Below are 23,289 nucleotides of genomic sequence, written 5' to 3' on the forward strand. Positions count from 1 at the left end.
GCTGTGTCTCCTCTGGTCTCTGAGCTGTGTCTCCTCTGGTCTCTGAGCTGTGTGTGTCTCCTCTGGTCTCTGAGCTGTGTCTCCTCTGGTCTCTGAGCTGTGTGTGTCTCCTCTGGTCTCTGAGCTGTGTCTCCTCTGGTCTCTGAGCTGTGTGTGTCTCCTCTGGTCTCTGAGCTGTGTCTCCTCTGGTCTCTGGTCTCTGAGCTGTGTCTCCTCTGGTCTCTGGTCTCTGAGCTGTGTCTCCTCTGGTCTCTGAGCTGTGTCTCCTCTGGTCTCTGGTCTCTGAACTGTGACTCCTCTGGTCTCTGAGCTGTGTGTGTCTCCTCTGGTCTCTGAGCCTGTGTCTCCTCTGGTCTCTGGTCTCTGAGCTGTGACTCCTCTGGTCTCTGAGCTGTGTGTGTCTCCTCTGGTCTCTGAGCTGTGTCTCCTCTGGTCTCTGGTCTCTGAGCTGTGACTCCTCTGGTCTCTGAACTGTGTGTGTCTCCTCTGGTCTCTGAGCTGTGTCTCCTCTGGTCTCTGGTCTCTGAACTGTGACTCCTCTGGTCTCTGAGCCTGTGTCTCCTCTGGTCTCTGGTCTCTGAGCTGTGACTCCTCTGGTCTCTGAGCTGTGTCTCCTCTGGTCTCTGAGCTGTGTGTGTCTCCTCTGGTCTCTGAGCTGTGACTCCTCTGGTCTCTGAGCTGTGACTCCTCTGGCTGCTAGTGCGGGGCCAGGAGGAGGAGCAGGAACAGGGTCTCTGAACTGTGTGGAGGAGGCGCACGGGAGCGGCGATGCGCAGGCTAATCTAAAATGAGCGTGTGCTCACGGAAACCTTCAGTCTTCTGCTGTTACAAGTCAAACTAAAATATTTGTAATCATATTTTGTGCGGGCAGGTCATTTAAAACATTAACTGCCAATTTAGCGAATTAGTCAAATATGGCCTTAAGACAGATGTCCATAGGTAAGCAATAATAATTATTAAAACACTGGCTGGATGAATTCAAGCGGTATTGGGGTTAAAAATTAACAATTGACACGGGACTCAAAGAGGCAGTCTGCGAATCGGTTTCGCAAAATGTTGTTGATATTTTAGCTCAACAGCTAATGAAATGACACACCTCCCTTCCATGCTCCTGAAACACAACGTTAATGACATTGTTAATAGTTCGGTCCGAGTCACGATGTGTTTCCCATTTACAGAGCCAGGGATGATCTTGTGGATGAACACAAGCGTTTTCCTTTTTTTTTCCCTACAAACACTGAATGAACAGCTAGAGGTTCCAGAGTATCAATTCTCTGAATGTGACAATTTTTGTATGGGACTAGAATTACAGACTGAGCCTTTAATGATAAATAGCCTAATCAAATCTTGCTGACATTGCGACATACATTTTTGCCGAACAATATTACATTATCTTCCTACATGGTATTTGTCGACTAAACTGCCTCCTTGCCAAATATCTTTGACAAATTCATGAGTGTCTAGTGTTTGTGCTGCATGTGTTTGACCCAAGGATGTGGTGAGGTGTGGCTCCAGGTAGGCTTAGCTCATTTATGGCAGGGCATTCTGATCTTGATTAAAGAAGAGGTTTTACTTAGCCCAAAAAATGCAGTAATGACTGTTACCAAGGTCGCACTTTTGGGAAAAATATGAATCGGGTAGCGGGTCTTAGCCTTATTTGTTATTTGCGGTTGGAGTTGCTGTCGGGTAGAATGAAAGCATTAGGTGAGTTTGGGTGGCTTATGAGTGGACCCAGGCATCACTGACAGGGAGATGGCACAGATCTGCGTGTTCGTATGTCAAGGGTGGCAGCAGCAGCAGCAGCAACACACAATTCACAGCTGAAGCAACATACAATACACAGCTGAAGCAACACACAATTCACAGCTGAAGCAACATACAATACACAGCTGAAGCAACACACAATTCACAGCTGAAGCAACATACAATACACAGCTGAAGCAACACACAATTCACAGCTGAAGCAACATACAATACACAGCTGAAGCAACACACAATACACAGCTGAAGCAACACACAATACACAGCTGAAGCAACATACAATACACAGCTGAAGCAACACACAATACACAGCTGAAGCAACACACAATACACAGCTGAAGTAACACACAATACACAGCTGAAGCAACACACAATACACAGCTGAAGCAACACACAATACACAGCTGAAGCAACACACAATACACAGCTGAAGCAACATACAATACACAGCTGAAGCAACACACAATACACAGCTGAAGCAACATACAATTCACAGCTGAAGCAACACACAATACACAGCTGAAGCGTCTGAAGGGAGCAGGAGAGAGCGAGCTGGGGGAGGAGGAGGAGAAGAGAGTTTGCACGAGAGAGAGAGAGCGAGGGAGTGGAGGGGGAAGGGAAGCAGAGAGGGAGAGGGCAGCACGCAAGGGCGCTGTGGAGATGGGAACATGCACAAGAGGGGGAGGGAGTGGATATGATAGGGCAGGGAGGAAGAGAGCCCAGTCTTTGGATGAATATTTGTCTAAGAAGAAGCAGGAGGAGCTCCAGGTGTGCGTGTGCGTGTGTTTGCGTGTGTGTTTATGTTTGTGTTTTTGTGTGTGGGGACTGGAAGGAAAGTGGCATTAAGATGCGTCTATGGGCGTACACACACACACACACACACACACACACACACACACATGCACCTAACTGGCAGAACAAGTCCATAAAACATTTATCGTCATCCCTCTCTCTCTCCCTGTCCCCATCAGCTGTTCCACTAATGTTCCCCTCCTCTCTGGTAGCTCACCCTTGCCCCTCTCGTGGTAGTATCCAGCACCAGCAGTTCTACCTCCCTAGGAAGTGTCAGGAGTAATACCTCATCAATGAGTTTTCCATGAAAAGTTTACAGCTTGACATGTTCAGAGCCGTTTTGGTAAGCAAACTGGCTGTTAAGGATCAGGTGATACTTAGGTGCTAGCTTCTAGGAGGTCTTTCCGGCTTTGTTTGTGGTTTGAAGGACCACAATAGTTTATGTAAGGATAACAGACATTTCAGAGTGGTTTGTTAATACTAAAAGCATCTGAAAGACTTAGAACTAGAAGCCACCGACTTGACAATTGAGGTCATTTATTGGTAAAAGTAGAAATGCGGTTTAAAGCAAAACAATTGAATGCACATTTTCTGTTCTTATTCTGTAGACAGATTAAAACACATTGAAACGTTTCCTCTGTACAGCCCTGTGGGTATGACTGCAGCTCTCTGTAGTCCCTTCTTCACACTTCGCTGTGGTCACTGTCAGCTTTTCCTTTGAGGATATCTAGCTGTACTCTGTGTTTTGCTCACCTCACCTCACGCTACTAGCCTGGTTTGAGCGCTCATATATCTGACCAATCCCATAGTGCAGCTTGTGTTGCATCTGAATCCATTTGGGAGCAAAGCAGCGGGCCTTTGTGTTTTGTGTTTGTGAATCCATTGAAGGCGCCATTGAGGCAGGCCTGATTGAGCTGTGAGGGGCCGAGATGAGAGCAGGAGGCGTGCTTCTAATGAAAGAGCCGCCTGCCACTCCTGATTTACTCAGCCCTGCACTCACGGCCAGGTGTGCAGGCCTTCAAAGGGACACAATTACACTCACACATGACTGCCAGCGGTGAAACCACAAGAGGCGCCTTCAAACACACATACAGACACACACAGAGACACACACACACATTTAGGATTTGTGCAAATATGCATGCATACACGCTCAAAAAGGATTTAAATAGACTAACTAGTTTTGACATTACCCTCTCTCAATTTGCTACAATCTTTAAAACAGTAAATGTTAGTTTTTTTTCCTCCTTATTGCTGAAGTGGGTATATCGCCCTCGTTTTCTCTATGTGATTGGAAGCTAAATGTAATTGTGTTAAATGTGTAAGTTGAAAATGTTAATAAAACGAGGCCAGACTATGGGTATGGCACCATGTTCAGGGAAAAACACACATTTGTTTGGGAAGGGGCTTTCAAACACACATTTAATGAGGTGTTGTTTTTAATTTGGCAAAGTTCTATTCCCTCCCATGCAAATGTGTATTGAGAAGAGCTTTGGGTTTGTGTGTTGTGCAGTGGCTGAGCAAACAGCACTCCCCTGTGAGCCAATTAGATATTGTCCTGTTGCATGTGCCAGGCAGCTCCTGCTAAAATGCCCTGTTGTGTTGCGCAAAATGTGCCCTGTGTGTGTGTGTGTGTGTGTGTGTGTGTGTGTGTGTGTGTGTGTGTGTGTGTGTGTGTTTGGGTAATTGTGCAAACACATCTGTGTGTATGTGTGTGTCTGTCTGTTAACATCCACCCCCCCATCCCATCCTCTCTGTAACACCTGTAGAGGAGTGCTGGAGGCTAAAGGCATATTGACCCGTTTGATGGCTGTGTCTGAGCAGGCGCTTGTGTACACGTACATAGCAGCCTCCAGGCTCAAGCCAGGTAGAATCCATTGGATCATTGCCCAGGGAACCTTCTGGAAGTCCCCCCATGACTGTATTTGCACACAGGATCCATCTCTTAGCTGAGTCAGTCAGTGTCCCTTGAACAGCTGACTCGGCATGAGGAAGTTGCACTGGGGTGTACTGTGGGACTGCTGTCCTTGACTGATCCAGAGTCTGTGATCCGTATTCTTTTTCTGGAACTGTGTGTTGGTCTCACTCCTAACTTGTGATTGTGCAGATTGACTGCTTCTCTGTGCTCATCCCCTCAGTGTAGTGTACCCTTGTGCTCAGGGCCCTGGAGTCTGCTCAGGCTGCTGGTTCTCTCACAGCCAGATCTGGCTCACCCATGCCTGGAGGCGTTTCCACTCCGAGGCAGCGTGGAGTTGGTGTGGTAGTGAGGGAGAGCAAGTGTGAGTGTGTGTGTTTGGGGGGGGGGGGGGCTGGCGTTGGCTGGTGTGTAGGTGTGTGGGTTTGGGCCGTGCAGTCATGAAGTTGCACAGCACAGCACTGCAGGAAAGCTGTACCTCGTAGATCAGCTCACTGCTGTGGAGCCTGCAGCGTCCCAGGCCTTGTTTTGATGTTTAGCCAGTATGAGTGTCTATGCCTGCAAAAGAGTTGATTAACATGTCGACGCTTTAAAAGGTTCAGAGTTTCTACTTTGTTTTTATTGTTTTGATAGGTAAGCACATCACTCATGGTCTCTCAGTCCGTACACCTGCTTTTCATTTGTCTCCATTATTTCTCTCTCTGTCTCTCCCTTTCTCTCTTTTTTTCTCTTTGTCTGTCTCTCTCTCCCTCTTTCTCTCTCGCCCTCAAGGTGGCTGTCAGTCAGCTTTTCCCTCTACTCAGCTCTGGTGTAAGACCATCTTTAGTACACCCTCCAGTGACTGTGTGTGTGTGTTTGTGTGTGTGTGTGTGTGTGTGTGTGTGTGTGTGTGTGTGTGTGTGTGTGTGTGTGTGTGTGTGTCTGTCTGTGTCTGTGTCTGTGTCTGTGGAGTTCTCACCTTTCGGTCCTCTATAGAGTGTTGTCTTGCATATGTGTGGTGTGTGTGTTTGCCCACATCACACCTTTTGGGTTTGGTGTTGGTCTCAGAGGAGGGCATTCGGATTGCAGTGAAATCCATGTGAGTTGCACAGGGCTGCTGGAGAAGCGTGCCTTCAGATGGCTCACGTCTGAGGGCTTCCACTGTTTTCTCAGGGTCCTCCCAGACCTGCCTCAGTGCAGTTTAATGTTTCATTCCTCTTGGATCCGCATCCACAGTGGAGTGAAACACGCTCCAGGACAGGAGCCTGCAGACAAAAACTCCCCAAATTAGGCTCACTGCTCTGGGTGAAGATTGTGACATGGAGGGGTTTGGAATTGTTTGCACAATATTGGCTTGAGGTTGTAGGAAGAAGAAGTTTATGATGTAATTGTGTGAAATAAGGAGACCAGGGTAGATACAATAATTTAAAAACCCATTTCACCCTTTTTCACAATAAGTGATTGAAACCTATATATAAACTGTTCCATTTTTTATGAATCAGTTTCCTTGTGGCATTTCATATTTATTTTAATCCCTTTTTTGACAACCAGAGGTTTTTGACACATTTTGGTTTGCTTAGTTTCAATGAATTGAACCTTATGCCATCAGACGAGTTTCTCCCAGACTGAAGATAAGATTGAGTTTCAATAGTAGGCATAATCAGTCTGTGTTGCCTTTTTTAGATTTGATAGAGCTGTCATGGGTGTCAGTGCCCGTTTCATTCAGCAGACACTGCAGACAGATTTCAAGTACATTGTCTTGATCTTACATAACTCTACACAAACACACAGAGGGGAAAACCGTAGTCAATAATGCATTACGATTGCATACACGTTTAAGGACATTGTATAAAGCATATAAATACAAGAATAAGCACCAAGGACATACAAACAAATATTTGTATGCAAGTGGGTTAGAGAGTGACTGCTTAACCAGATCCTGACAAACAGTGAGGTGTCCAGTGTGCCCCCAACAACTCTGTGTTCCTGAGGAGCTTCTCTCTCTGCCAGGAGGAATGGCAACATCTCTGCATCTCTGTAGGTGTGCTGCTAGTGTGCTGGTTGACATGGTGCTTTCAGAACTGATGAATTGTAGGTGAAGGCCACCTGGAGATGGTAATCATTGTCTTGTCTACTCAGATTTGTGTAGCATGTTGTAATAGGAAACACATGTCCGAGGCAAATTCAGTTTATTCTGATTCTAAAATAAAAACACAACAACATAATTAGAAGGCGCATCATGTAGTTATGTTATTGTCTTACTTTATGGAAACTTTGCCTGTGAATAATCTAGGGTACATTGTATGAGAGTGAACATTATGAGGTACCACACAATCTGAGTCTCTAGCTTTGCTTCACTGATGTTTGACGTTTACATTGTTGCCGGTTGAAGCGAGCACTCATGCAGTAGTGGTTGAAGGTGGAACACTGACTTCAGGGGATCTCTACAGCTTTGGGATGTTTGTCTGTGCAGGAGGAGCTGGTGGTCAATCACATGGCAGCTAAGGTGGTGGAGAATGTGTGCAGCACTGTGTCCCACTATGCCCAAGGCTTCATCACACCTGAGATCGGCCCCACACTCTGGTACCTCTTCACCCACTCAACAGTAGACGCTATGAGGGTTAGCGCTGTATCTGTAAGTACGCAATCTCTCTTTACTAGTAAACTATCCCATGACTATTTCTGAAACTTTATGTATATGCTGGAGTGGTACAAATGTCATGTTATGATATATACCTGTTAATCCAAAAAAACAATAATAATAAATTGGCGGGGGTGTGAATGGACTAATAATCCATTATTTTCTACACTTAATTATTATAGTTTTCTACACACTGTCACAGTTTTCAAGTTGTGGTTTTCCTGCCACTCTGCTCAGTGATGTCCAGTATGATTTGTTCCTGACCTCCTGCCCCTATTCTTCCAGGCCCTGTGCAAAATCACACGTCACTCACCGGCTGCCTTCCAGAACGTGATTGATAAGGTGGGCCTGCCAGCCCTGCTCAGCTGCTTGGGGTCAGGGGTCAGCCGAGTGCAGCAGCACATGCTAACCATGCTAGCAACCACCCTAGCGTCTGGGGTCCATTCCCAGCGCCTCCTCCAGGACAAGGTTAGGACTGCCACATACAACATTCATTCTTGCTCTTCCATTTCCTGCTCAAGGTTAAGACTGCCACATACAACATTCATTCTTGCTCTTCCATTTCCTGCCTCAAGGTTAAGACTGCCACATACAACATTCATTCTTGCTCTTCCATTTCCTGCCTCAAGGTTAAGACTGCCACATACAACATTCATTCTTGCTCTTCCATTTCCTGCCTCAAGGTTAAGACTGCCACATACAACATTCATTCTTGCTCTTCCATTTCCTGCCTCAAGGTTAAGACTGCCACATACAACACTCTTGCTCTTCCATTTCCTGCCTCAAGGTTAAGACTGCTACATACAACACTCTTGCTCTTCCATTTCCTGCCTCAAGGTTAAGACTGCCACATACAACACTCTTGCTCTTCCATTTCCTGCTCAAGGTTAAGACTGCCACATACAACACTCTTGCTCTTCCATTTCCTGCTCAAGGTTAAGACTGCCACATACAACACTCTTGCTCTTCCATTTCCTGCTCAAGGTTAAGACTGCTACATACAACACTCTTGCTCTTCCATTTCCTGCTCAAGGTTAAGACTGCCACATACAACACTCTTGCTCTTCCATTTCCTGCTCAAGGTTAAGACTGCTACATACAACACTCTTGCTCTTCCATTTCCTGCTCAAGGTTAAGACTGCCACATACAACACTCTTGCTCTTCCATTTCCTGCTCAAGGTTAAGACTGCTACATACAACATTCCTTCTCTTCCCTCCATTTCTGGCTCTTTTGCCTGCCTCTGCTCACCTTACTTGTCAGTCAGAGAGGCTATATATAGCATTAACCCCCTGAAGTCCATGGCATCGTCACCGAAGCAGAGAAAAATGTGATCAGTTTTGTCTGGAATCTCCAATCCAATCTTTGCACCACATTACCACACTACGATAATAGCATTGCCAGAAACCTTAAAGGCTTTCCCCTCAGATTAATACACTCACAAATAAATAATAAAATGACTGTTGGAAAAGTACCTAAAAAAGTTAAATATTCAGGTAGAAACGGTTGTCACGGCACATGTAGGACAGCATGAACACCCGCCCCCCTTCATTGGTTGTTCTATTCACATGTCATTGTCATAGTCATGACCTGTGGCTTTAAGGTAAGAGATCCCACTGTAAACAAAACACCACCCTGGTCCGATAGGTAGGTAGGTACCTGGAGTAGGTAGTGTTACATGGAAGGTAGTGTTACATCAGGATCACGTTGGCATGTGTAGGTATAAAGTGTATACTGCAAATAGTTTGGAGATGTGTTTAGTAAAATAGTAAGAATGTAGTAAGTAAAAAAGTGTGGAAATGCAGGTAGTAAAATAGTTTCCTTCAGAGAGATCCCTGTGAATACGCTTTGTGTAAGGTTGGGAAGGGCTGTTATCAGCCCGCCTCTGCATACGCATGGTTCAAGGCCAGACACCCTTCCATTGATACCTTTTCATACTACAATGACAGGGTCATATATGTTAGATGGCCATTTATTCATTCATATGAATGAACCAGAACAGTTTGTCACTCTGGGACATAATATGTTAAGTAAAAATATGTATTTATAGTAGGATTATTTGATGGGGATTTTAGAGAAAATACAGATATGACATGCATACTACTTACATACTATTGGAATTAAATCTGTGCAGAGTTCAAACAAAGAAATGTGCCTCTGGAACCGCTGTTTAAAGTTGCTGTAAATTTAACAAAATATCACATAGCATGTTAGAACTACAAAAGTGCCTGAACTAGCCCTGAACCCTTTGGGATTCATGACAAATTTGAGTTATAACTCCTTGTCCATGGTTCTCCATTCAGTGTCCTACAGACTCATTTTAGATTTGCTCAATCCATTACAGGTTATGCTTAGAAGAATAAATGAAATGTATTTACTGTTTGTGCTTTTGCCACTTAGTAACACTTAATGACTTTGCATACGTTTGGCATTCTTTGTAAAAAAAAAATGTCAACTTGCATGTGAATGAAAGGTGATCGGTTTGAACATTCAGTTCGACACTCTTTCATTCTAACTGCGGCTCTGTTTCACTTGTTATCTTAAGTAGTAATCATTTGGAAAATGGGCGGCAGAAATTGATTAAAAAGGTACTGTGTGCTCTTTCCAAGGCTGAGATTGCCATTGGTAATTTTCTTTGACCTGAATTAATTTACATGCAAATATCCAGTTTTAATCTGGAAAAAAGCCCGACCTTTCAATGCATGAAACTTATGAGCCTTCAATTTTGCACCAATTTTCTAAAAAAGACTATATTTTGACTCCTTAAGTCCCTTAACAAAGAGGAGTCTTGAACACAACGTGTTTATTCATGCATTGTCTGGCATAGAATTGAAATTGCAATGCATCACCAGGCAACTTGGCTAATTGGGGGAGGAAGTGCAACAATCTCGCCATGCAGCTTGGAATACTGTTGATGTAATTACAATTCAGCCAGGAAGAGTGTGCTTTTGAAATTAATTAAGTTTCACTCAGCGGCGTACTTAATCGCAGTGTTTTGCATGGTGCCTCTTTGACCAATTCTCCCCCTCCACACAGATAGTGGAAGTTAATCAATCCCGTTAATTTCCCGGCCACCCAAATGTGGTGGAGCTCATTAGCTTATTAACCTCTGTTTCAAGTTAAGAGCAGCCCCAGGACTTTCATTTCCCCCTTTGCCCTAACCTGGGCCACCACTGATAACACCTTCAACACAGGACTCAGTCCAGTCCACTGTCCACTACTGCTAGTTTAGAAAAGAAAGAAAGAGAAAGTTAATATAGGCATGGGGGAAGGAGTTGAGGTGGAGAGGATAAGTGGTGGTTGGTCAAACGAACATGGGGATGGAAGAAGCTGATGTGTGTGTGTGTGTGTGTGTGTGTGTGTGTGTGTGTGTGTGTGTGTGTGTGTGTGTGTGTGTGTGTGTGTGTGTGTGTGTGTGTGTGTGTGTGTGTGTGTGTGTGTCTGTCCATGTTATTGGCAGGACTTTGTGATGAAGATTGTGCGCTCCCTGGAGAGCCCATCTGCAGTGATCCGGGCGAAGGCCTTCCTGGTGCTGCTGCAGGTGCTGATGTACAGCAGAGACGTGCTGCTCCTGTGCTGTAACTCCAGGTAGGACACCAGTCATCATCATGCTCAATGCTTATTACAGTGATGTAACTATTGTTATAGCTTTTTTAAGATAAAAATGAGGGCCTGGAGAAAGGAAACATGTCTTAAATCTGAGGAAGGAGCCTGAGTGATCCTGAGTGATGTGGAGTGGCCTGATGGCTGTTTAATACCTTACCTGCCTTTCACCTCAGACTTTAAGCTAACCCTGATGTGTGAGCTGACCAAACCAATATCAATTCTGAGACCTTGGAAGGGGCTTTCATTTGGGAGTGGAGTATCTATGTGTATCATTTTAGGGTAAAAAACACTGAAATTGCCCCCAGAGTTTCTATAAGCCAAAGCATTTTGATATTCATTTGGACAACTACACCGCTTTTACTAGTTTGCCTTTACTGCTGTTCTGGTACTTTGTGGTCTTGTCACACACCAGTGTGTGTCTGGTAGAATCCATGTTTTGGGAAAGTGATTAAGAGAGCTACATTGTCAGTGGAGGTTTCAGATATACAGCAGCACTAGAAAAATCTTTACCCCTCCGCAAAGAAATAGCAGTATAAATTTAAGACTTTAATTTAGGATGTGGTATGACAAAAAAAACACAATAGGATTTGCTCTGTTATCCCACGGTGAATGATATAAAATCTTAAAACTAGCGAAGCTGCCTTAAATTACAGCTGCCACCTGCCACAGAATACCTCTTCTCAGATCATCCTCACTGATCCATGACTTGAAGGGAATTATGGGATAAGCATGCCGCTGTGCCGGCATAATCAAGCTCTTAAATCGTATTCTTCTAATGCGCTCATAATTTATTCTGCATTCCATTTAATCAGATCTTCCTAATTGGCCTAGATCCTGTGCTAGAAGTATGTTGTAGCCAGCTGCACTGCTAGCCTTGTTACTCCAAGGCTCTTCCACTGACTCAATCTCTCCACATTTCTTTCCCTGTATCCTCCTTGTATCTCTCTCCATCTCTCTCCTCTCTCTATTTCTTATGTTGTTTTCGTCTCCTCGCACACTCTTACAAGTGTTCCCAAGACGCGCTCTGTCAGAGCTGACCCTCCATTCAGACTCCCAGAGTGAGTGTAGACAGCGTTGATGGGTGGAAAACTCTTCCTTAATTAGCTGGGCTGAGTCGCCCCCACGCTGGCCCTCCTCTGATCATATGCGCGGCCACGCCGTACAAGTGCCAGGCCTGCAGCTTTATGTCAGGCCCTTTCATTGGCCTCAGACATGGGGATAAGCTCCGGGAACCCCACCATGAAAAAAGGGAGCGAGAGAGAGCAAGAGAGAGAAGTGATGTTGAGCTGTATGCTGGCTCTGTCCTGCTCTGCAGTGACTTGAACACTTTGAGCTGTCTGCTGGCGTTGGACTGCTCTGGAGTGTCTGCTGTTTCATGCACCCAAACAGATTTCTGTAACCTGGTGCTGTTCAGCTCTGACGACACGCATGTGACAGTACAAGTTACCATTTAAACCCATCTGACAGGAGGTGTCATTAACTCTGAGAACAGTGCCTGAAATAATGTAGCCTGGATCCCAGCCTGAACTCCGCCCACAACATTTTTGGTCTGGGAGATTCAGTCTGGACTTGAGCTAGTTGGGAGAGATTCAAGTTTTCGAAAAAGTTGAAAAAGCAATCTCAACCAATAAAATTGTAAGGGCGGGCTTTATACGTTGATGGACAGATGACCAACCAACGCTTGAGTTGATTAGATAGATAGATTATACATCGAACAAAGATGGAGCCGTCTCGGGAGCTTGTGGGACATATTTTATATAGGGATGCACGATATTGAATTTTAGCTGATATCCGATATGCCGATATTTACAAGCTCATTTTGGCCGATTGCCGATGCCGATACCGATATATACACCTCAGCTTTTTAATTATTGAAAAGTCTCTCCTGTACTAGAATTAATCTGTTATTATGCTAGGGTATTGCTGTAAATACAGGACATTACAGACTTGATGTGTATCAATTTAGAAATAGACATTCACTCATGAAACTGAAATGGTTTCAAATATGGCAGATTTATTTATATTTCCACGTCACAATTTTCATACTTGAACAGTACCTCCTTGAACTTGAACAACTACACTCTGGAAATACAGCTTGGCTTACTTGGCAAGCTAACGTTGGTTAACTGACTTACAGTTTAATAACGTCCCTTCTAGGATTTCTAGACTAATCTATGTAACGTTATTGCCAAGTTAGCTGTTTAAATTCCACATATGGAAAAGTAAGCCATGTAGATCGCGTGGGCTCGTGACATAACGTTTCACATCGGGTCAAATGAGGCATCATCAACTTCTCTGGTGTCACGTAGCATGCTTGGCTAACTTTGCAAGCTAACCTTGGTTGACTGACTTACAGTTTAACAATGTCCATTCTAGGATTTCTAGACTAATTTATGTAATGTTATTGCCAAGTTAGCTGTATAAATTCCATAAATGCAAAAGTGAGCCATGTACAGATAGCGTTGGCTTGTGACATAACGTTTCACATCCTGTGAAATGAGGTATCATCAACTTCTCTGGTGTCACGTAGCATGCTTGGCTAACTTTGCAAGCTAACCTTGGTTAACTGATTTACAGTTTAGTAACGTCCCTTCTAGGATTTCTAGACTAATCTATGTAACGTTATTGCCAAGTTAGCTGTATAAATTCCATAAATGCAAAAGTGAGCCATGTACAGATAGCGTGGGCTTGAGACATAACGTTTCACATCCCGTGAAATGAGGTATCATCAACTTCTCTGGTGTCACGTAGCATGCAAGCTAACAAGCTAGTGTTGTCTAACTAACTCCGTGACTTATTAACGTCAATTAGCGCGACAGGTAATGTTGTAAAGCGTGGCACGCGGGTGGTCTGCATCTATGCATGCAACCTACATTATGGCCAAGCTGCATCTCCTCCTCCTTCTCCTGAAAAGTTTTCTGACAAATAGGCATTTTGTCATCATCCTCTGATACTGTGAAGTAGGATACTGCCACACAGCCGACGCTCATAAACATTTGCTTTGCGTGCGCATAATTTACACGTCACCTTATCGGCCAGGTACATCGGCAGAAATTTTTCATATCTGCAGATACCGATAATTAAGTTTTTAAGCCGATAACTGCCGATACCGATGTCTTGCCGATAATATCGTGCATCCCTAATTTTATATGATTTAAGCTATCTACACGACTTTTTTATGTCTACATTGACTCGGTAAGTTGTGTATGTGCAACACGAATGTTGCCGAGGATTGTAGGTCTTAACTGAAGCGCTCTAGACCATATTGATTGCTAACGCTAGACAAAAAACCCATTGAAACAAATGGTAGCTAGCTATAGCCTTGTTGCTAATATGTACGTGAGCAGGCATATCTTACAGATATTGACAGCGCTTTCGTTTTGAAAGAGGAACAGAGAAACGGGATCAAGGCATTTGTCGATCGAAAATATGTTTTTGCCGTCCTTCTTACGGGATCCGGTAAAAGTTTTAATGTATCAGATGGTCATACTATGTTGCTCTGATTAGTTGTAGGTATCCAATTGAGCGAAGAGGCATTTTTTTTCCTGGTTCGTTGAAACACGCCCCATAATCACAGCCCAATGGCTCATCATCAGACTCATATTCTGACTAGAATTATGAGTATGACATCGTCAGGCTAGAAATAATGACCACAACCGTGTCGTTATCTCAGGACTCCGTGAAGGGAGTGGAGTCAAAAGGCTGCTTGAGGTCTGAAAAAGGCAGAGTGCTCTGGCATTTGATGTGGGGTGCAATGAACCCTGAGGACTGTTATAAGGTGCATGAGTGACTGGAGCTGATCAGCAGAAATTATGGTGCACTTTGAGCCCCACTCCCAACCCTGTTGCCATGCAGTCTGGAGTGCCTGGAGATGAAGCGGTGAGCTTTCCACAGCTATCAATCCCAGATTCCCTCCCCTTTCCCAGCTCGGTTGCAAAATTCCACTGGGATTCCAATTATAGTGGCGCACGTAGAGGCTGGGAGCATGCAGCGTGCCTGATGCGGGGCGTAGAGCTAATTTATTGTGAAAGTCACAGTTCCTTGCGCTCATTTCTATTCTTCCCCAGGTAATGTAGCGGCCGGCTGCCCGTGTCAGGCTAATAAAGGCCTGCTTGATCCTGGCATGTTGAAATAAATGGGTTTTTTAATTCAGAGGAATGTCTCTGGGTTTTTTTTATTCCCCCTTGTCCAGCCTTCACCTGCTGTTGTAATTCAGAGCAGAGCCCCAGACACCTCACCTCAGTGAAGGACAGCGAGGAGCGGCAGGGGCGGAGGGGATGTAGTTAACAGAGGCAAGAAGTAGGGCCTGCTGCTGGGCCTCCCAGTGAGAGAGGCAGGTGGGGATATTGGGGTTGTCATGGCTGAGCTCACTACACTGAACCTTGGTGATGCAATGACACTAGAAGAGTGTGTGGAACCTGCTATGTTGAGGAGATCACCACTGCCAGTCTGTGTTTTATTTGTCAGTCTGTATCAGTGGTGGAAGTGAGCTCCACCACATCAGCCCCCAGCCAAATCCTGCTCTATGTCCTCTACTGATACTGTGGCTATATGGAATGACACAGGGCTTTGAGGTAGATTGAAGTAAATTACCTATTAGAAGTAGTTCCTCTTTTTCTCCATTAAGATGAATATTTTTGTTGTGTGGTAGCAAATGAATATATCTACCTACATGTGATTGTGTTACCCGCAACAGAATCTATCTAAATGGGATTGCATTGCCTTTTTAAGGGTTTGGGACTAAAAGTCCTTTAAACGGATGCCCTGTGTATTCATTTCCAGAAAGGGAGTGTTCTTACTGTAGCCTAACAGCATAATGAATAGTTTCGATTCACCTTGCTCTGTACTTCCTCCATCATAAATGCTGGCTGTTTAATCTGTTTTCGCATCCTGCCATGGTCCCACCTTCAATTTCTAGCAGTTCAGTCATGTGTTACTCCCCTAAGAACACTTTCCCCTTCACTGGATCCTTCAATTACAAAGTTGCAGCTCCACTTCAAAGCTGCTCCGTAAGCAACAGAAGCTCTGAATGGCTTGTGGAAATTAGACTGATGTCTGGAAATGAAAAGAGACCCTCTATGATTTATGGTTGAAGCAGTAGTCATTTTATTTCTGAATTCTGATCTACCCTACTCTTAGCTTAAGTGGCTCAGTGTTGTTGGGTGTTTAATTCTGAACCCATCGAGGTTGTGCTTTTCCCACTGGCTACTTGCAATGTTTGCTGACGTATTTATTATTATATATATATTAAAATGTGCTTCTACAGGAAGGTTTACCACACATTTGCTTCCATAGTTTATTGTCGATAGTTCTTTCTAAAGATCTGCTCAAGATCTGCTAAAGACCTCAATTAACCATGGCTAATGTAATACATTCCGTGCTGCAAATGGAGTTCAGTTCCGTTGGAGCGAACAGAAGGTTTTCCTTTTCAGACTTGCAGCAGAATTTAAGTTTTTATTTAGCCTACAGCACAAATCTGTCTACTAGTTTAATTCCAAGGTGCAGAATGGTTTGGGCTGAATCTGTCCCTGTCTCTGTAACCTCAGTCCCCATCCTGTTCTCTTAGTCTTCACTCCTGAAGTGTGCTTGGTTAAGGTGTTATTTGAGAGTACGGTGGCGGCAGAGGAGCGAGGGTTTCCAGGCTGTCGGGTGAATCAGTGCGGTGTTGCCGTGGGAGCAGGGAGCGGGGGCTGCTCTCAGGCTAATTAACATAAGAGTCTTAAAATAAGAGAGCAGCCACAGGAGATACCACTGGAGTCCCTGCAGCCTTCTCCTCATCTGTCACACCTCACCTCTCCACATTCTGCAGTCATCTGTCATGTCTCTCCTCGCTCCTCTTCCACACATTCTCCTCTTCCTCACACGCTCCTCACACATGCTCCACCACACCCTCACCATCTCCTGAGATCACTCCTCCTCCACACCCTCACCATCTCCTGAGATCACTCCATCACTCCACCACACCCTCACCATCTCCTGAAATCACTCCTCCTCCACACCCTCATCATCTCCTGAGATCACTCCTCCTCCACACCCTCACCATCTCCTGAGATCACTCAACCACACCCTCACCATCTCCTGAGATCACTCCTCCTCCACACCCTCACCATCTCCTGAGATCACTCAACCACACCCTCACCATCTCCTGAGATCTCTCCTCCTCCACACCCTCACCATCTCCTGAGATCACTCAACCACACCCTCACCATCTCCTGAAATCACTCCTCCACCACACCCTCACCATCTCCTGAGATCACTCAACCACACCCTCACCATCTCCTGAGATCACTCCTCCACCACACCCTCACCATCTCCTGAAATCACTCCTCCACCACACCCTCACCATCTCCTGAGATCACCCAAGCCCAGCCCAGCTGCAACCTCAACGGTCAAAACACTTCAAATCAACAGTAGTTTTGTATGCAACATTGTTTAGTGTTGAAAGTGAAAGTCTACCCCAAAACAGTTGAAAAGAGGTGAATGTGTGGAATTATTTTTGAGACGTTTAGGCCTCACTTTTTGGTGTAGTAATGGTCTACCCGTTTGGTTTTCTACCTCTTTCTTGTATGAAGGTCTGGACTGAGGCCGGTCTTGTCGTTTTTTGGATCTCTCAGTTGTCTGCTGTCTCTCATTTTACAGCACATTTCATAATACCCAATGTGACTGATTTGCATCTTATTTTTCTGAAATGTCTTATGAGCAGTTTGTCTATCTCTTTTTTGCAACATTTTGATTATGAAGACCTATACTTTTTTTTAAGAATGTTCCACTCAGTGTTTTGTGTAAAACTAAAACTGATATACTCTGAAAAGAACAGCTGAGATCATGCACCACTGAATATCAAAACGACCAAAAAAAAATACATATATATATATCAGAATGTTCAAGTGTCTCAGAATTGATTTCCCTCTGAGGAGTCATTTCCCATTTGTTTTGGTGTTAACCTCCGAATGTTTGTTAATTAACTTGGTTCATTAATATTTTCTTGATTTTCATGTTTTCGGGGAGGGGGGGCGGGGGGGAGCTAAGGATGCTTCCATGCTGTTCCCCCTGCCACCGTGTTCTCTGCCCTGTTTGTGATGTGATGCATATTTAGTTGCGCTGGCGTGAGCAGCGAGCGCTGGTGTTTCCCCTGTGTGGCGGGCGAGTGGGGGTGAGTGATCTTGTCTCTGTGCCTGGGCCCCTGCAGGCTGGTGATGTACATTGAGAGAGACATCAGAAAAGCCACGCCAGGGAAGGAGCAGCAAAGCGGCAATGAATACCTGTCAAAATGCCTGGGCCTGTTCATCCGTCACATCACACTGGAGCTGCCAACCATCCTGGGTAAATCAATCACATTACACCAACCAAAAAGAGAAGAGCCCAGGGAGAGAGGGAGGGAGAGGGAGAGAAAGAGAGAGAGAGAGAAAGCGGGAGAGAGAGCAGGAGGAGAGGCAGTGTTGAGACTGGAGGGGGGTGTTGTTGAGGAAGAGGCATCAGAGACCTAGCCACTCGGTCAGATCCCCCTGTCTTTAATTACCTCCCTGATTGAATTGCGGAGCAGAGCAGTCAAATATCGACCCTCCCCTTCCCCATTCCCTGTTGCTCCTTGTGTGTAAATCAGTGTTGCTATATGGCGCCGCCACTGCTAATCCAGTTTACACTGGTTCAGTTTCACTTAGGAGCTGGAAGATAAAGCACAACTATATTGTAGCTGAGGCTTGGAGGGGTGCACACCTGTCTCCTGCACCTGTGAGCCAGAGCTCCACGCCTACACACTGCACTCTAGTCTAGGCGAGAGGTGGATTGGGGGCAGTAGGGCTGACATTATGGTTTAGAATACATCTGGTGTGTGTGTGTGTGTGTGTGTGTGTGTGTGTGTGTGTGTGTGTGTGGTTACAGATGATGTCTTGCTTGCACTGGACAGCATCGTTGGCCGTAAACACCCGTCTCCTGCACAAGCCCGGCAGCTGAAGCAAAGCCTGCCTATGATGTCTGTGGTGCTGCATCTACTCACCTCTCAGGTGCGTGTGTGTGCGTGTGTGTGTGTGCGCATGTGCGACTCTCTGCTCTTTGTGTGCGAGGTAGAAAGTAGAGTGTGGATGTGTGTGTGTGCAAGCATTTCTTCTTTCATTCACTGTGTGAGTGCGTGTGCCAATGTGTGTGTGTGTGTGTGTGTGAGCTGAGAGGCCTGCGTGTGCCTGTGGGTGTGTTTGAAGTTGGATGTTTGCGTGTGGGTGGATGCGTTTGGTCTTGTGGGCCCCCTCAGCGTCCCCGTTCCCCCCTCCTTCACCTCTGTGTCTGGTGGCACTGCAGGTGCTGGGGCTGTGGGCATTCTGTAGCGCTGTATGTGGGTGGTCTGTTCTGCAGCCCTCTGCCACCCCCACCCCTGCACTCCACATACCAACCTCCCAGGTAAGAGCCTCCTCTCACGAGATGCAGACCACTCTCCCACTCCCAATCTCTCACAAAGTCCTGTTTGACTAACAAAAGCAAAAAAAAAAAACCTTTATTCACACTCTCTGTCAAAATATCTAGCAGTGACACGTGTGTGTGTTTGTGTTTGTGTGTGTGTCAGAGGGAGCAGAAACCATTTCATTTGACTTCATAGTGATCTGCCAACCTGCAGACAAGATTATTACGGGTCCCCAGAATGGTGCTAAATTGGATTCGAGTCTGAAACGAGATGAGTGAGGATCCTGCTTTGGCTCTCCTGTGAGGTGTTGGCCTGTAAGCTGTAGCCCTGCCGTGATTAAATATTAGACCCTGCCACTGCCACTGATTTGCCATGGGGACTTAAACGGGTTGGCAGACATGGCAAATTGAGGCATCAGGATTCTAATAGTCAGTTTATAAGAGCCAGCCTTCAGTCCTTCAGCCTTCAGTGGAGTTTTTGTGTTCGTCTGTCTAGGAGTGCGTACAACTGCTCTTAGAAAGGTGACATCACCAATGCAAGGGAAATGTAGTAGTTGAAACCCCGTAGCTAAACATATACTGCACCCCTTAAATGTTCTCCCCACAGTCCTTTCCCTGGCTTGGGCACATGACAGGCAGATCCGTGTCCACATTGGCTGGGCCTTAGGAGGTGGTTTCATTAGTGTTTGCAGTATTATCCCCTTTCATAGAGCCTGAGGCAGTCTCTGACTGGAGTTCTCCCCAGAGCTTGTGCTATGTTCATAGTGCCAAATATTAGAACAAGCGCTATTAGAACTGACTCTACTCTTTATTTCAAAATATGTACATAGATGTGCATTTACCTTAGATGTGCATTTAGTATTATGTTTGTGTATTTGTGCGTGTGTGTGTTTAAATAACGGTGTGAGAGCTGTCAGGGCTCATCATCCTTACCATGGATTATTAACCTGACAGGAGGGGTTTTTGTTTCTGCGTTATCCATGTGAATATGGGAATGTTTCAATATAGTGTGTGATTTTTTTTTTTTTTTTTGCACTAGTTTGGCCTTCACAGAGGTCAACACTTAGGTCAGCTCAATCTGACTGTCAGCAGACTGCCTGTCACTATTTGCCTACGGCTATTTTTCTCCCTCCATCCTCTATTCCCTCTCTTCTCCCTCTTTCTCGCTCTCTTGCCTCCCCTCTCCCCCACTCTGTCTCTGTGTCTTTATATCTCCCAGTCTAATCAACAGTGCTATGTTGGCATGACTCCCATAGTGGGCATATTGGCAAAGCAACTTAAATAAATAATTATAGCATTATGGCAGTGTGATGCCCCTTAAAGCCATGTGAAGGACAATTAGACAGAATCTAATGTAAATGAATAGCATAAACCAAAGTAGCAGTGAGTTGAACGTGCCTGATAGATGCAGCTGTTGGAAAGCTCATACTAAGTGGCCCATTCATCGCTCCTCAGGCTGTGTCAGGCTACGTGTCTGGATGCTAAATTCACTTTCCCCTCTCTCTCTCTCTCTCTCTCTCTCCGCAGATTGGAGAGATTCTCCTCCACTCCACGTGTATTAAAGCCAGGGAATTGGGGGGAGATCGGGGAAGAGATAGGGGAGGGGGATAGGAAGATACAGAGATGAAAAAGGAGATTGGAGATGGAGAGCGAAAGAGTGGAAAAGGAGGAGAGAGAAATGGGGTGAGGGGGAGATAGAAGGAGCAGGAGATAAACGCTCTAAGTGACACACTTTATAATTCTGCTCATATTATTTTCACAGATATTCAGGCCACAGGTGGTGACAGATCAGTTTCTTCTCAAATTTGGGGCGATTCTGGTGAGTGCATTCACTGACCTTTCACCCTTCTTAAGTTTGCCGCACCTCAAGATGTTTTGTTTAGTTTATGACAGCGAAAGGGAAGCAAAACAGGTTGTGTTTTTCTTTCTAGAATCACATAACATCCATTGATTCCGGTGAGATGAGCCTGGGAAGTGCTGTGGGTCAGTATCTGTTTGTGCCAGCGGCCCCCTCACACACAACAACACATTCAGTCACATAGGGTCTTTTTATGCCTGCCCTGCAGTGCGTCTCGTATCCAGATTGCATCTCGACAAGATTTAACCAGACCACATTTACTCCTGGTGTTATCCAGTCACTGTGTCCAACTTATGTCATATCCTCTCATGTGTGCGGGTCCAAAAAACAACAAACAACAAAAAATATAGAAGAAGTAGAAATGTAGATGGTAGACATCTGTTAAGACATTTTGCTTGCTTTCCGGATAAAGACGTCTCAACAAAAGACGAAAGCAGAGGAGAACGCTGATTTCTGCAGCTGCTTTTTTTTTTTTACAGCTGTGGTCAGTGGTTGCTGGTTTGGAACAGTCGCACGCGATTTGTACTTCCACCCACATAGCTGTTATATGTGGATCGCAATTGCATTTACACTTGTTTTCAATGTGGTCACAACACATCCCTGACCACCTTAGGAGGTGCCAGATGTAGAAAGCCCCATAGATGACGTGTTGTTGTGCTCACAGTTCAATGAATGCTTCAGCCTATTTAATGGCTTCTGGTTGTCAGGGGTGAAATGAATAAATCATAGGTGGCTCTCACTGTTTGGGAACCACCAAGCTGTAGGAACATAATTGCATGATTACTGTAGATTGTGTCATTGCCACCTGACAGTAACATGTATAATGACTAGTCAACAATATCCTCTCCATCCAAGAGGGAGAGTTAGGCTGAGATATATTCACTGATGGTCCTACCCCGTCATGGTCTGGGTGCTGTAGGTCTCTCTAGGGTTTCAGTATTGCCTGTCTCTGTGGATCAAGACAGTTGCTGGTGTAGCTCTCAGTGGGGGCAGGAGTTCATGTTCGTAGGTCATCTGTCTGTCTGTTTCCATGCTGCGTCCCCATAAGCAGGCCCCAGTGGTGCTGAGGATCTCATCCGGACCACGCTGAGCGCCGTGGAGGCAGTGACCCAACACCCGGCCCTGCTCACCCCACACCCCCACATGGTGAGCCGCTCTCCTCTCCTCCCACAACCCCACACCCTGCCGGGGGCACAGCCACTCAGACATGGTGACCCACTGGTTGGAACTGGCAACAATACCATAGAGCCTGGCCAGACAGCTTGTGTTTGATGCAGCAGTCTGCAGGAGTGAAATGACAAAGAGAGAGAGAGAGAGAGAGAGGGGAGTGGGGAGACAAAGCTCCGATACGCAGTTATACCAGAAGGCACTGTAATTACAACCCGCCACAAGCCATTAGACTGACTTTATCTATGCTAGGACACACACACAGAAAATGTACACACACACACACACACAAACACAAACACAAACATACTCTCCCAAATAAACAATTCAACTAATTTGAGATTAAGAAAATGCGAATACCGACATTATATTTTATAATAATTTATCTTAAATAGGAATTATAGTATTTTTTTCACTGTACTGTACTGTAGTACTTCTTTAATCTTTAATGGGTGCTCATACATTTGGAGTAGTAAGATTTTCATTGTGCACCCTTTTCCCACAGGGCTAGATGTAGGCAGTTCAATCATGTAGCAGCCAATAATCAAATCATTTTACTCTTCTTAATATAATAAAAGTCGATAATGGAAACATTTCTGAGCCAGTAACGTGAAAACAGCTCATTATTGGCTGGTTATTAAATTATTAGGTGGGTTTGTTTTTAAGCATTAAAAATGTTACAATTTGAGCCAATAATGTAATCAAATACTCATATCACTGTGTGTTTTAAGTTTTATTCATATCAAAGGTCAGACTTCCTTCAAATAACTGCTCAAAACCCTGACAGATCCCGGCTCCTGAATCTTAGTCCTAACTCTGGGAAAACACACACACGCATCATTAGTGTGCACTGGACACACACATACCCCCGTATGACCTTTCAGGAGTCAGGTTTGAGAGAGAGTGCTGAATAGCTATAATAGTGTGGTTGAATAAGTACGTTTGAAAAAGTTGAAATACTCTTGATTAAAGATCACATTTAGACAGTGTTGGGGAAGCTACTTTGAAAGCATAGCTTTGCAAGCTACTAATGACCTCACACTGGGAGATGTTGAAGTCCAGCAGAGCTGCCCTTGGGAGCATTCTAGTTTGGTTCACTAAAGCTACCTCGAAAAAGTAGGTCAAACTACTTTGTGGGGGGAAAAAGTTAAATTAACACGTTCATGTGATTTGAAAT

At 45.0% G+C, this 23,289-nt stretch overlaps 1 protein-coding gene across 1 annotated transcript in view; it reads left to right on the forward strand.

The window, feature by feature from the left end:
* The window catches only part of ulk4 (unc-51 like kinase 4), a gene marked incomplete at its 3' end in the record, with an annotated part of 104,516 nt that overhangs the window by 34,973 nt on the left and 46,254 nt on the right, over positions 1-23,289 (forward strand). Inside the window, exons 19-26 of the mRNA XM_080857342.1 lie at positions 6,921-7,082; positions 7,374-7,556; positions 10,548-10,675; positions 17,883-18,016; positions 18,575-18,696; positions 20,850-20,906; positions 21,019-21,070; positions 21,997-22,091. Coding sequence (XP_080713468.1) covers positions 6,921-7,082; positions 7,374-7,556; positions 10,548-10,675; positions 17,883-18,016; positions 18,575-18,696; positions 20,850-20,906; positions 21,019-21,070; positions 21,997-22,091 — 933 coding nt within the window. The remainder of the gene's footprint in view (positions 1-6,920; positions 7,083-7,373; positions 7,557-10,547; positions 10,676-17,882; positions 18,017-18,574; positions 18,697-20,849; positions 20,907-21,018; positions 21,071-21,996; positions 22,092-23,289) is intronic.

Source organism: Sprattus sprattus (genome assembly GCF_963457725.1).
Source record: "Sprattus sprattus genome assembly, chromosome: 19".
Taxonomy (NCBI): Eukaryota; Metazoa; Chordata; class Actinopteri; order Clupeiformes; family Clupeidae; genus Sprattus; species Sprattus sprattus.